Source organism: Pantherophis guttatus, chromosome 10, assembly GCF_059756535.1.
Source record: "Pantherophis guttatus breed Tessera chromosome 10, ASM5975653v1, whole genome shotgun sequence".
In the NCBI taxonomy this organism is placed as follows: Eukaryota; Metazoa; Chordata; class Lepidosauria; order Squamata; family Colubridae; genus Pantherophis; species Pantherophis guttatus.
The window spans coordinates 22,862,017-22,877,311 of NC_142072.1; the positions used below are offsets into that span (position 1 = coordinate 22,862,017).

General features: G+C 41.6%; 1 protein-coding gene across 2 annotated transcripts in view; it reads right to left on the reverse strand.

Moving 5' to 3' along the window:
* C10H1orf94 (chromosome 10 C1orf94 homolog) overlaps positions 1 to 15,295 on the reverse strand; it is a 63,375-nt gene that overhangs the window by 37,702 nt on the left and 10,378 nt on the right. For both annotated transcript variants that reach the window (XR_004590671.3, XM_034413374.3), the window contains exon 2: positions 473 to 1,140. Coding sequence is in view for 1 of the 2 variants with exons in the window: in XM_034413374.3 (XP_034269265.1) it covers positions 473 to 1,140 (668 nt within the window). In the remaining variant the exon portion in view is untranslated. The remainder of the gene's footprint in view (positions 1 to 472; positions 1,141 to 15,295) is intronic.

A 15,295-nucleotide genomic window follows, 5' to 3' on the forward strand; every position in this document is an offset into this window, starting at 1 on the left:
ATGTAGTAAAGCAGAGGTCGGCAACCTTAAACACTCAAAGAGCGTTTAACAGGAAGCCCCCCTGTTCAATTCTGGAGCCAACCGGAAGTCCCCCACCATAGAGTGTCCTCCTAGGGTGGCATCCTTTTTCCTCGACCTGTCCTAACTGAAAGCCCTATCAATTGTGGAGCTGACCGGAAAACCTGCCCCTTGCCATAGAGTCTCTTCCTGGTCTGCCGTGCTTTTCCTCCCCCATAACCGGAAGCTCCTCTCAAAATTGTGGTGGCGACAGGGAGCTGCAGCAGAGGGATGAAAGAGCCACATGCGGCTCCAGAACCACAGGTTGCTGACCCCTGTAGTAAAGTAAAAGTTTTTTCCTATGAGAAAGAAATCTTTTGAGAAATTGTAAGGTGGGTTTGAGCCCGACATTAAATTTTATGTTTCCTAGGTCTGTTCTTATTTAATGTAATATTAGTTAGTCCACAGCTCTTACCATGATTTTGACAGAGTCCATCAGCAACAAGTTCAGGTTCAGTTTTTGAGCAGATCTTGGCAAACACTGGGAGTTGCTTCTTTTGACCTGATCCTTGACTTTCTGTTATTGTCATAATTGCGGGTGGCCGTGTGATACTGTCTTTGTGGGGCACAGATCCAAAAACATTGTTTTGCAATAGATCCTTGATGAGCTTGGTTTCTTCCGTCACCAATTTACTGTCCAGAGTTTTGGTAGCCTCAACACGTTTGAGTGGGAGCTGAGCCAAGAGCTTGGCAATTTGAGTGTTGGAAGCCATTGTATTGTTTCCACTTTCTGTGCTTTTGTTATTCTTATGGATTAATTTTGCAGGGAGTAAAATGCCTGTGACAGTAGACTTGGTGGACAATTGGACATCACAAATAGACTTCAACTTCACATCTCTTTTATTTCCAGTGAGTGCCCTATAGACATTTTCCATTGTATCCTTCTCATCTGAAGCCTGGTCCCCGTCAGAAAGCATGAGTAGCTGCTTGCTATTTGGGGCCTTAACTGAAGCAACAGGGGGCACTTTCTCATCTTCAGATCTTTGCATTTCTATCTCTGTTGCATTCTCTTGGGTAAGACTCAAATATTCTTGCTCAACCAGCTGAGATATTTCATCTTTGCAAATGTTAGTTTCCAAAGATCTGTGCGAAAGAGAAAGAACACATTTATATAGAATTGATTTATTAAGGGCTTCCTCCTCATCTTTCCACTGTGTGAACTCAGTTGCTAATTCAATTTAAACAATGTAACATACCAATAAATAAATAAATGACATGTTACAAATTAGATAAGGGAATGGCTGTAGCTCAATAGTAGAGTACATGCTTTCCATGCAAAAACTATCAGATCTTAGCCTAGGGAATTTCCAGATGCTGCTGGGGATAGCATCTTCTAAGAAATGAGTGAAGACCATGTTGGGTGGACAAATGCTCAGATTTGGTATAAAACAGCTTCCCACAATTTAAAAAAATAAAGATAAAAACAGAAATGAAACAAAAAACACACTGCCAGAACAACAAAGCAAATCTTTTTGAGAACTGATTTTGCTGAGCAACAGTATTACAGTAGCATTCTGTACAGAAGCCCCAAAACAAAATTGTTGTTTTGACATACAGCTAAAAAGTTAGTATCACCTGTTACTGGATTATTCTTGAAGTCACCCATGAAGGATTTTTTCACACAGCACATTTAAGTTGGTTTCTGAATTAACACATTTTCAGGACTTGCCCAGTCTATTGTGTTGCAAAATAAAACACATTTATGTATTTATCAGATGTCTGAATCACCCACCTCCCTCAGTTCATGCTCAGCTTATCACCGAAAAGCCTGTTAGCCAAGATTGTAAGTAACTCAGTTGAGCACAGTATGTAAGCGATGAGATTTGTAACTGATCTTCTTAAGAGTGTTCTCTTAAAAGAACCCAGTCAAATTGTCAGCTGGCTAAATTAATAAAATCATTCGGTCAGAATGGTAGGAAATGGTATCTGTGTGAGCAATGGAATTACTCTGCATTATCTCTCTCTTTCCTTGCGCTCTGGATCATAAGATCCTGTTATATATTCAATACATTTTCCTCTGAGTAAAATCACCTTTTACTTAAAGTGATTTCATGGACACATCCATATTTTTTTTTCTGAGATCACAAGAAAACCTATTGATTTTCATCTTTCCAAATTCTTTTCTGGAATCCTGGGATTGTTTGTCTTCCATGTTGTCATCTGCATCCCTGGAACATTCTAGAGGTCCCCCATCTAAGGATTTACCAGAATAATCCTCCTTAGCATTCTCCAACAACTGTGGTTGCCTAGGTACTGCCTCCCAGCTGGGCATTTCCCCCTCTTAATTCATGTTTAAAAAATTACAGTTTGATGGAAATCTTGAGAGAGGCTGGGAGCTACTGAAAATTTGCATGGGTAAAAAAAGGCTTCTTGTTGCAAAGATTAAATTTCATCTGATTAAAAATCGAGTTAAATGATGTGGCCTGGAGACAGGACTAAATGCTTTATTTTGCATACTCATTCTGTGTTTGCTGATAACTTCTGAATGGGTACTTAATGTCTCATACAGAAACAATTGGGAGAATATCCAGGGGTCCAAAAATGAATATGAAGAACTTAAAAGAATTTGCCTAAGGAAGGAATTCCATAACAAAAAAGGAAAGCAGAAGACAAATGGCCTTTCTGAATCCTCTAAAATTATAAATTGAGGATTTCCCCCCAAAAAAATTTACATTGGGTAAGGAGAAATTATCCAATAATTGTCCAAGGAGAGCACCTCCTCAGCAGTGGCAGTAGTACAGTTACTCAAAAAACATTCACTTCCAACTTCAGTCTGCCTCTGAGATTTAATACAAATGTGGGAAGCCAAAGAGGCTGCAGATAACTGGACAAAAAATATTGTTCCATGAAAGATAAGACATTCATAATCCTACTTTGCAGCCAATTAAGTGAGAAGCTTATCAATTTCTCTAAAATGGTCTTTGAAATGAGAAGACTAGTTTCTCTTTCATTAAAATTAAATAAGACTTAGTAAAAAAAGGTGGGGGAGGGGGGCTGAATGTTTCTGTCTACTACTTTAGATATGACCAGAGGAATAAGAGAAATAATTGTTGAAATACATTGAAATACAGTAAATCATGTGGAAAGAAGAGGAATTTCTGTTGAAACATAGTTCCTAGTCATCATCACCACCAGTACTTCCACATCATTTGGGGTTTTTTAATCATTCCTTGTACCTGGCTAACATAGATACCGTGTTTTCCTGAAAATAAGACCCTGTCTTATATTTTTTTTGAACCCTGAAATTGGCCTTATTGCCATGCCCTCAAAAGCCCGGCTGGGCTTATTATCAGGGGATGTTTTATTTTGGGGAAAACAGGGTAGAGGGAGAAAAATGGGAGCACCTGGCAATTATTCCAGGGCTGCAGGCTAGACTGGGAAGTTGAAAAACTACCCTGGAAGTAGGCAGTCAACTATTGCTGTTAAGAACATTACCTGGATATGTCCATAAAGCCACCAGGGGTCAAACTCAAGTTCAAGGTGTTTTTACTGTATCTTAACTTCTAAATTACTTGAAACAATTCAAGCATTCTTTGTAGTCATCAAAAATCAGAGTCCATCCCAGTGGTGAAATCCAATTTTTTTTACTACCGGTTCTATGAACGTGGCTTGGTGGGCGTGGTGTGGCTTGGTGGGCGTGGCTTGGTAGGCATGACAGGGAAAGGATACTGTAAAATCTCCATTCCCACCCCACTCCAGGGGAAGGATACTGCAAAATCCCCATTCCCTCCCCACTCTGGGGCCAGTTCTCCAAACTACTCAAAATTTCTGCTACTGGTTCTCCAGAACCTGTCAGAACCTGCTGGATTTCATCCCTGGACCATCCCCACTAGACTTTTCACCTAAACTTTATGAAATTAAAGGATAAATAGCCATAATTTATTTTCATTTGCTACACTGATTGCTAACTCTAGAGTTGAAATAATACCTTCTGGACAAATTTTCTGCTGGAATTAAGTGGTGAAGGATTTTCATTTTTAAAAAAAATTCATTTCCTTGAATTTACTTTACTGTAAATTCCAATGATTACTTGGGCATATATCAAACACAAGCAGTACAGCTCAGATTACATCCAGAAAGTGGAGACTGAAGCCCAACTGAGCCCAACACAACAGAAAAGAGCTAACCAAGTGTTCATGGTCAGTAATTAATCTTTTAGTTGTAAGCATTTTGAGAAACCTGGAAGTCTTAGTAAGGATTTATAGAATGCTACCATCTGGCAACACAAATAAGTATTTGCCCCAAAATGCCAATCCAGCTTGATCACACGCTGTCAATTGCCATTACCCAGCAGAATTTTTGTTAAAATTTTACTTATTTTATGATAAGCTCTGAAGACAGAACAGCTGGCATTATAGCACCCATTGCATAAGTACTTATCTATATATATAAATATCATGCCAGATTTCTTAGTAAACTGCATATTACTTCATTATCTCTAATTATGGCACCACTATGTCATTAAAGCAGCCTTTATTAGTTTGTAAATTGAACAGATTTTCTGTTCATTTTCATTCAAATAACTCCACAAATTGAGACAAGCAAATTGTTCTGTTATTCTTCCATATCTTACAAAGTGTACACATTGGAATACATGCCTGATCATCAAAAGAAAAAAAGAGTTCTGCTTCATCCCTAAATTACCACAGTTGCTCTTAACTAACCCAGACACTTCTTTTATCTCTAGATCTGAGGACTATGACCAGATGAATTGCTGACATGGTGCTTAACTTCAGATGCCTAGGTTGCCTATTCTCCTAACTTTTGTAGAGAGGCCTAGAAAGAAATCATGTATAGATGCCAAACTTTTATCTCTAAGCCTCTCATACAAGGACCCAAAGTTCATTTTGTCTTGATTATTATATGTTAACCTAAGTAGCCTTCTCCTCTTTTACAGGTCACTGTTTTATGAAAGGTATATATATGATTTCTTCACTTCCACTAAAACACAGTGTGCTGATGTCAAGACCACAGAGTAGTGAATTTTTCATGGGGAGAGAGCAACACAGGTGAGTGGCTCCATATTCCTTGCAATGTTTGACTGTTTGTTTTTATTAGGAGCAATGACATTATCTTCTGTTCTTCCTTCATGGAGTTCAAGGTGAACTTCCCTTCCTTTATCATTATAGCTGTCTTGTGGATTTTCCCCAGGATATAAGTTCTTCATCTCAAACTGTTTTCTGAGTGTTCCAACTTTGGAACTGAAACAGATGACAACTATAAAACTTTTTTTAAATTATTTTTTGCATGGCAGAATTTTTTTTCTTGTAATATTCTCCCTGTAGAGATTGATCCTGATAACTTGCATGTTACGTTTATAATTATTTTGCAGACCAAATCATTTGAATTAAAAAGTTTACAGAAGAGATAGGCAGATTGTCCTGGCTGGGGAAGACAATTTCTTTGACTCTCTCTATATGACCTAAACTAAGTTATGGGGGAAAGATATGATGACATTACACGAATGGGTTATTTTATATATGGTTTGGGATAATTGGAAGCGTGTTTTTTTTTAAAAAAAAAAAAAGCCTGTCAAATGGTTTGCCTGATGTTCAGCTTTCCTGCCCCAAATTGGCAGGAAATAATATGTCTATTTTTAGCATTTGTTAACAGATTTTGACAGCACAATATCCATCACTTATAAAAAAAGAGGTTTGGGGGGCAAGTTTAGCCTGGAGGTTGCCCAACTATGCTCTACAGCAGAATCAGAGATGAGTTGGAAAGGTCACCCAGCAGGTGATAGAGTTCTAGCTCTGCTTGATATAATAGAAAGTACAAGCAAATACTATTTTGTGTTAAATGGACAAATAGTTCAACTCTGTGTAATGGAAGCATATCTCTTTCTAAAGCTTTTAATCAGGGGTGAAATCCAGCAGGTTCTGGAGAACCGGTAGCGGAAAATTTGAGCAGTTCGGAGAACCGGCAAATACCACCTCTGGCTGGCCTCAGAGTGGGGTGGGAATGGAGATTTTGCAATATCCTTCCCCTGCCATGCCAACCAAGCCACACCACGCCCACCAAGCCACGCCCACAGAACCGGTAGTAAAGAAATTTGGATTTCACCACTGCTTTTAATAGTTTAAAGCTCTCGTGAATTTGGATTTTAAATTATTGGACCATATTGTACTTGACTCCAGAAACGATTGTTTTGAACTCAGAAGTATAGTAGTAAATGTCTGGAACACTCTACCTGATCCTGTTGTTGGTCTCTCTAACCCCCATATCTTTTACCTTAAACTGTCTACCGTGGACCTTTCACGTTTCTTAAGAGGTCCCTAAGGAGGCGTGCATAAGCGCACCAGCGTGCCTACCGTCCCTGTCCTAATGTCCCCATTTATATGTACTCATTCTATGTGTTTACAGCTATGTTTTTCTTATTTATATCCATTTATTTGTGTCATTTTTTCATGTGTCCATGTCTATGTCTGTTGTTTCCTTGTACTTGTTGACAAAATAATTAAATAAATAGTTTGTCAACTTCAAAATGGATCGGGCCTGTCACAGCCATTTTCTCCATTTCTCAGCTTGACAAGCTTTGGGGAGGAGTGGGAGAGGAAGGGAGTTCTGAAATATCAGACCAGACATCAACAACTTACTATCTCATGGGTGTTGAATAGTGGGTGCAGACAAAGAACACAGGACACTTACAGCAGCTATATCAGTTTATTCAGCTCCGGTACAACAATAGTAATGTGAGCCGTGGCAGCCTCTTTTAAAGGGAGCTGTCCGCGGCTTCAGCCACTGACATGCCTCTAAATTTCCCGCTCCAGCTACTCGCTTCTGATTGGTCCTTTTGAATGTTCATTCAATACTCAACAGTGGGAACCAATGTCATCCCAACAGGTGCTGGCCAGAGACTGGAAGAGGTTACCAAGGAGATGCCAGAACATCTAACTGGACAAACTGACCTGTGACAAGGAGGGAGGCAGCTGTCTGTTCTTTAATTATACTGAAAGCACGGGGAAATAGCCAGAGCTGGTTTTGCATTTCAAACGTGCCTAAATGGTGTGCTCAATAAAGCAGTTCTTTGAGAAAGCTGAAAGTCTCAGAGTTGCTGGATTGGTTGGGTTCATTACTTGGAATCTTGACATAGTTATTATTAGGGCTGTGAAAAGCACTCATAAGGAGATGCTTTGCAAAGCAATTTAGCATGAGTGAAGATCCGTCTCCTTGAACATAAAAGCAGTTGAGGCTTTTGGAAGCAATCTTTGGGAGAGAAGTTGTTGAAGTTAATATCTGTTTCTAGCTGGCTTTATGAGACATTATTATTCAGATTTCTTTCTACACAAAAATTTTCTCCTCCTCTCTGGTCTAAACAAACGTTTCCTTGATGCAATAAGGTAAAGGGGAGATCCACTGTCCCTTTGGGTCAACTTGAATGTTCTTCTTGAAGCTCAAACTCTATGAGATGCAGAACTGTTTTTTGCTGGTTGTTTGTTATTGTGTTGCTTGTTATTGTGGGATATGTTTGACAGATGTAAGAAGGTGAGAAATAAAGTTTAATTTGGAAGCCAACCTAAATAAAAACTTGTTGAGGGAGACACAGTTGGAGGATGCAACCTGACTATAGAATGGAAAGAAGAGCAGGCTGTTGGCTAGCTTCCTTTTCATGAAGATTGGACTTTATCCAGAAAAGTCTAGATTACAATGAAGAATGATAGATCTCCTAATCTAAAGATCCTGTTTTCAACCAGGAGAATTCTGGGACTTCATCTATCTCCCAAAAATTTAATCCTTAGATGAAAGCGCTAATTTAATATGTAGAATTTAACTATATTTTAACTATATTTTATCTTGACTGGAATTTCTACTTCTATTCTTTTAAAGATATTTATTTGCTGGGATTTTAATGTTTTAATGATGGAAGCTGCCCAGAGTCATTTGCTATGAGATGGGCAGCAAATAAATTCAATAAATAAATAAGTTATCAAGTCCTAGCTAAGAGAAGAATAGGAATCAGCCTTTCCTATTCTGTCCATTGACATACTACATATGCAATGGGCAAAGGCTAGACAAAGTGGTATGGTTGTAGTCTCTAGTAAGTCTCACACAGTGGTGAAATACAATTTTTTTTACTACCGGTTCTGTGGGCGTGGCTTGGCGGGCATGGTATGGCTTGGTGGGCGTGGCTTAATGGGTGTGGCAGGGGAAGGATACTGCGAAATCTCCATTCCCACCCCACTCCAGGGGAAGGTTACTGCAAAATCCCCATTCCCTCCCCACTCCTGGGGGAAGAATATTGCAAACTCTCCATTCCCACCCCACTCCAGGGGAAGGATACTGCAAAATCTCCATTCCCACCCCACTCCAGGGGAAGGTTACTGCAAAATCCCCATTCCCTCCCACTCCAGGGGAAGGATATTGCAAAATCTCCATTTCCATCCCACTCTGGAAATACCAGTCAGAGGTGGTATTTGCCAGTTCTCCAAACTGCTCAAAATTTCTGCTACTGGTTCTCCAGAACCTGTCAGAACCTGCTGGATTTCACCCCTGGTCTCATAGTCTAGAACAGGGGTTGGCAGCCTTAAACACTCAAAGAGCCACCAAGGTTCTAATCAGAACTCCCACGTTCAATTCTGGAGCCGACCGGAAGTCCGGTTCCCTCACCATAAAATCTTCTCCTAGCATGGCATCCTTTTTCCTCTGCCAACTGGAAGTCGGTTCCCCCACTATAGAGTCTCATCCTAGCGCGGCATCCTTTTTCCTCTACCTGACCTATCCAAAATCCCTATCAATTGCGGAGCCGACCAGCAACAGGGAGCCACAGCAGTTTAGTTAGTTTAGTTTATTTGATTTGTATACCGCCCTACTGCTGAAGGACTCAGGGCGGTGAACAGCCAACAATAAAATACATAGATACAAAAAATTTAAAAACCAGATAAAATCAAATTAAATCATTTTGGCCCAGACAGATTAAAACACCCCAATAATTTAAAAACAGATTAAAATTTACATATTTAAAAAAGGGAAGAGATTAGGCCAAGCCCGCCTGATGGAATAAAAAGGTCTTCACAGCACGGCGGAAGGTGCGCAGATCCGGGATCCTCCATATCTCCAGGGGGAGCTCATTCCAGATGGTAGGTGTCCCCACAGAGAAGGCTCTCCCCCTAGGGGCCGCCAGCCGACACTGTTTGGCTGACGGCACCCAGAGGAGTCCCTCTCTATGAGAGCGTACTGGCCGGTGGGAGGCTATTGGTGGTAGTAGGCGGTCCCGTAGATAACCAGGTCCTAAGCCAGCAGAGGGATGAAAGAGCCACATGCGGCTCCAGAGCCATGGGTTGCTAACCCCTGGTCTAGAAGACCCATCTGCCAGTCTGCCAATATTGAGTACTTGCTACTGAGTTTGGGTAGCCGCACAAGTGCAAGAATGTTGTTAGTAGTTTGCCTTGCCCTACCTTGGATATCTTGATAGATGACCTATAGTGGAAACTAGATGGGGGAATGCAATTCTCTTAATTCCCTGGTACCTCCTGGGTTCTTTTTGTTACTATTCTGTGGCATAGAAGCCATCTCAATTATTCATATCTTGATTCACACCTTTGTTCCACATTGCCAAAAGTGTTGAATAGGTAGAAAGCAGGGCGTGCAGTAAATTCCATAATAAGGCTCTTGTGCTTCTTCAAAGGTGGTTTCTAGTTTATGTAGGTTTACACTTTACTACACTTTGTAACTCCATACTTTGCAAGGCCAATGAAGTGTAGAGTTTGCACACATTCAGGGAAAGCTTTTGAAGCACTTAATGCAAGTTTACCAAACGCTCTAACATTTTTTTTCATTCATGCCCAAAGGCTTTGCCGAGCAGCTTCTTTTCACAGACCCAATCACATGCATCCTGAATTGTCTTTCCCTGACTTAGCGTGAGTTCTGCAAAGTAACTGTGTTTTTCTTGAAATTGCAAACAAAATGTTAAAGTTAGATATTACTTTATTCAGAGCTGTTGAAGAAGAAAAAAAAAATGAACTACTATGCTGTCTGTAACTTGAAGGGGGTAAAAAAAGAAAAGAAATCCCAGTTATCATCCAGTGAGGCATGAGATTAAATTTCATTCAATAAAATGGAAAGGATTCTTATTTTCTCATTTTATGTTTTTCTGACCTTAGAAGCATAAGTATACATTGTAGATGCCCTCAATTCATTATGGTTCCTCTAAAGGGCACATCAAGTTCCTAGCCTACACTTTCCTGCCAAATATAGGAGGTGTCCCGTCAATTTGTCATCTGTAGTATCATTTAGGGCCAAGATCATACCTTGTGCCCTTTTGCTTGATCTGGTGGCCTTTAATTATTTCAACATATTGACTTATGCAAATGATCTGCTTCAAGTTCAATATGAAAGAACTTTGGAATTTTTTGAACAAATAAAGATTTGTTTTCTTAGCTCAAGGTATTTTCTGTTGCTTAGTGTGGGATTTTCCCCCCCTCAGTTTTCCTCATTTACAAAGCGATGAAATTTAAGAAATCCTTTCATCTATTTCTGTGTTGAAATGTTCTATCTTTTAACATTAGGAATGGTTTCTGGTTGCCTTTTTTCCTCCCCTCGCTGGTTCTGAAAGTAATGTTTTCTTCATGGGTCAGTGTATTGTGGGAACAGTCATGGATGATAAACCAGGAGCCTCAATCTGAAATCATCAAAATGCCGCATGAAGATTACTTCATTGGTCTAAGGTGTGAAATGCTGAAGCCATTTTGTACATTGATAGAAATGTCTCTAACAAGTTGAAAGCAAAGAATATCACAGCATGCCATTAAACATAAATGTATTAAATAATGTTTAAAACCCATTTATTGTGAAACAAACATTTCATTTTGGCCACAAATTTGACAGCAGTTTGCATTAACCGGAAATATTTGCTTTATTATTGCATTTATATGTAATGATATATTCTAGGAAAACCTATTGCATTAAGAGCTGCCCAAATCTTACTTTTCTTTTTCTTCTCTCTCCTTCCTGAGCAGATCTTCCTTCCTTCCTTCCTTCCTTCCTTCCTTCCTTCCTTCCTTCCTTCCTTCCTTCCTTCCCTCCCTCCCTCCCTCCCTCCTTCCTTCCTTCCTTCCTTCCTTCCTTTCTTCCTTCCCTCCCTCCCTCCTTCCCTCCCTCCCTCCCTCCCTCCCAGCTGACCAGAACCTGCTTGTGCCATGATGTTTTTCCTCCTGGAATGCTTCCTTTCCTGTTTTTCTATATGGTGCTTAGCGTGCTGGCCTTACAGAACAATGTAATAATACTATTATAATAATAATATGATAGTGTAATAGCTCCTAAAAAGTATTGTTGCAGGCTAAAGGAAATGACCTGGCAGACCATGAGTGTGAGACTCCTGTGATAACCCTGTGGTGTATTTATTTTGAGCATAGTGTGTTCCATGAACACAGAAATTCTCTTTGGTTAAATTGGGTTTAGAATTCAGCATATTGTATGAACTCAGTTGAAGATTAAAATAGGATGGGTAGAGACATAGGGACAGGGACAGGCTGTGCAAAAGTTCAGTTCAAAACTTCACTTATAGAATGATTCAGGTGAATCTACATATTGTGTTGACTCAGGCTGAATTATGAAACTGAATCAAAGTTTTTTCTACCTCCCCAATAACTCAATAGATTTTTATGCATCTTTAGATAAAGATAAATGATGTCCAATTTATTCCTTGCAATGGGATATATGTTTGATTAATACTGATTTTATTATTCTTTTTCCTGATCCCTTTGTTTCATCAGCTGGATCAACACTAGTGGATTTTGAATAGATGGGGCAGCCCCTTCCCTTGGATTGTGTTTTCTTCCTTGGGCCAGTAACAAAAGCTGAAAAATTCAAATAAGAGAGAAAAAGCTTTTGATAAATGCTTCCGCTATTTTTATCTCTCCCCAAAAGTTTCAGCAAGGGACAGTTTGAAATCTGATGAGAAGATGGAAACGCATGCTCAATTAAGTCAGAGAAATAAATTAGCAATTTCCTCAATTTTCTCAAGGAAATTAAAAATAGACAAATAGTTTTTCAAGGGAAGGACTCTTCCGTAATGGTATATTTAATGAAAAGCTCTCTGGGAAATATTCCCTTGGGATTTCTTTCCTTAGGTTTCAATGATGAAAAGAAAGTGTGAAAAGATTACAAATGGATGGAAAGAAAGAGGAGTGTACAAGAAAAGATAGGCCATCCATACATATCATTTGCCTTTTTGTAACGAAAGTGCAAGGAGCACTTTTTTAATTTTTAATTTTTAAATCAAAAGATCTTCAAACTGAAGGAGGGGAGAATAATTTCACTAGCTAGCAGCTTTTTTCTAATACGTTTGTGCTTGGAGGTTTTTTTAGGATGGGGCAGAATGAGGGAAGAATATAGGATTAGGAATTTTTCATCCACCTTTTCAGCCACAAAACTATAGTTTTTGCTTGTTTCTGTTTCAAAGTAAGACAAACTGTATTACACTTTTAGGCAATTGTACTGCCTTTTTCTTTTAAGTACAGCTGGGAAAAACTTGAAGGGTGAAAAAAGAGTGAAAGAGGCTGCTCATGAACTAATAGCTGTAGATTGCTCACAAGTGCTTTGAGCAATTTATTGCTATTGTGGTGGAATTAAGTGACAAGCAATGGGCAATTTCTGGAATTGAAATTAGTTCTCAATCTAGATGGCTGTAATTGGAATTTGCGATTGGTTCATATTGAAGCTACCTGAAACTTGGGCTAAAAATTATCTGATGATGTACATCATAACTTCTGAACAAGTTTTTTTAGAATTCTCCAAATTTATCCACTGTCATTAGGTATATCCAAGTATTTTTTCATCACTTGAATATGACATTTGATGTCATATCAGAATTACATAGTCTTGGTTAATGCTTTGAATTGTACCACCAAATACACTCTACTATGGTGTATCTTCACAGTCTTAGTAAGTGTAAGGTTTTTTTTTTTACAAAGCCTATCTTAATGTTCTTCCTTTTGCACTGTTTAATGTCAGAAACTTTGTCTTAGCAGCTCTAGGGAGGTGGAAAAATTGCCCATATCTTGCCTATTTTATGATATTCTGAGGCATGCTTTGATCTTCCTCCTTATTCCCAAATTTGAAGACCAGATAAATTGTAGATACGTTATCTTTTGAGGGATTCTTCAGTTACATTTCAAGTTACAAAACATACAGTTCTGCAAAACTTACTCATAGATGTATTGCCTTATTGTTACACAATACTTTTGGAGAATGGTTTTCAGTAGCAATTTCTTTTTTTTATTTGTGATGCTGATCCATGTAATATAGGAGAAATAATATCACATCAGTGTTCCAGAGCTAGTAGAAAAGTGAGCATCAACAAATGTTTTATGAATCTAAGGGAGTGCAATATTTTTCCTCCTGTCACTGTCCAGCACATTTTTAAATCCTTCATTTCTTTTTTTCAAAAATAAATCAACAGAGGGATATTACAATAACAATTACATACATACTATTCAGGCATTGAAATATATTTTCATCTTGACATATTTCAACTTTGAAACAGCTGTTTCAATTGTTTTGGATTCAAAACTGTTGAATCAGGCGCAGGAAAGGAAGACTGGACCAGCTCGATACATTAATAACTTTATTAGGTACAAAGTAACGAGTCAAGACTGCTGGCGCGCTGCCGGAGCTCTCCTTATATTCGCTCCCGGCAGACGCACCGCCCCTTGACAGGGATTCAAAATTTCCCGCCCGATGGCTGGCAGCCAATCAGGGCGGATGTCCTTATAAGGACATAACACTCCTCCCCCCTTAGTCCGAACTGTCAATCTCATTCACAAAAGTCACGTAATTGCGCAGGTACGCCGGACGCCTCGGCACCCTAGCTGACCTGCGCAGTCTCACTTCTCCTCCGTCTCCGACCTGGAAGGACGGGGCTCTTTCGTCTCCTGGTTCCCTCTCCGGAACCGGGCTCGGTTCGGCTGTCGAGTGAGCGGGGCCACCCCCAGCGCCTCCGGCCGGACCGCAGACCTTGGATGGCTGGTCCTGGTGGTCTTCCTCCTGGCCTGTGGATCTCTCGCCTCGTCTCGGTTGCTCGGTTCCGACCCGGGAAGAGCGTCTGAGTCTTGGTAAGTCCATTTCTTGCTCCTCCCTGGTCTCCCGGGTGCTGTGGTTCGGTCTCGGTCCGGCTTGCTGCCGCTCGGTTGGTGGTTCCGCTCGGTTCGGGTGGTGCTGGCTTGCGTTGTTGTCGTTGTGCCGTCCGACCTCGCAGGGGTGGCGTTGGTCCCCTCGGTTGGGCTGGCGTTGGTCTACCTCGTCTGGTCGGTGGTGGTCGACCTGGTCGGGGTGTTGTTGCGGCGCTACCTCTGCGGGGCGGCGGAGGTCTCCCCTGCCGGGGTGGTGCAGGTCTCCCTGGCCGGGTTGTTGTCGGCTTCCCCTTCCCCCTAGTCCCTGGTCTACCGTTGGTTGGTGCCTGGGGCCATCCGGGTCGGGGTGTCGTTTCTTGGCTGTCTTCTGTGATGGGCGGGGGTCCCCCACGTCGGTGAGTCATGTGCCACCCTCGCCCATGGGTCGTGGGGTGCCCGTCTTGGCTGGGTCCCGGTCTACTCGCCTGGAACTGCAGTCTCCCTGGCTGGGCTGGCATAGGCTGCTGTAACTGGTGGGGTGCGCTGCTCCTCCTCTGGGCAGGTCCTGGTCTACCTGCGGGCTGGGTTGGTGGTCCCTGGCCTTGCCGTGCCCGGTGCCCACCTGGCTGGGTTGGTGTTGCCATCCCCCGTGCGGTTGGCCCCGGTCTACCTCGCTGGGCTGCCGACGTGACAGCATCTGGTAGTGGGCTGGGCCGACCTTGTCGGGGTGGTGCTGCTCTGCCTCACAGGGGTGTGGTAGGCCTACCTCGTCGGGGTGTCGCAGGCCTACCTCGCCGGGGTGTTGTAGGCCTACCTGGTCTGGGTGTGGTAGGTCTACCTCGCCGGGGTGTTGGAGGCCTACCTCATCGGGGTGTTGTAGGCCTCCCTCGTCAGGCTGGTTTTCATGTGCTCCCCCCACCTTTTTCGGAGTTGGTCGATGTGGCGTCTCGTGAACTGTCCATCTTCCAACTCGACGATGTAGGATTTGGGCCTGGTTGTGCTGGCAATTTTCCCCTTCAGCCATTTAGGAGAGCCGCTGAAATTCAGCGCGAAAATTGAATCTCCGTTGCTGAAGGCGCGAAGCGGGCGGCTGGCGGTTGCGGTCACTTCCGGGCTGTATTGGGGGTGCAGCCGGTCCAAGGGTGACCTCAACCTTCTGCCCATCAACAGTTCGGCCAGGCTCTTGTGGG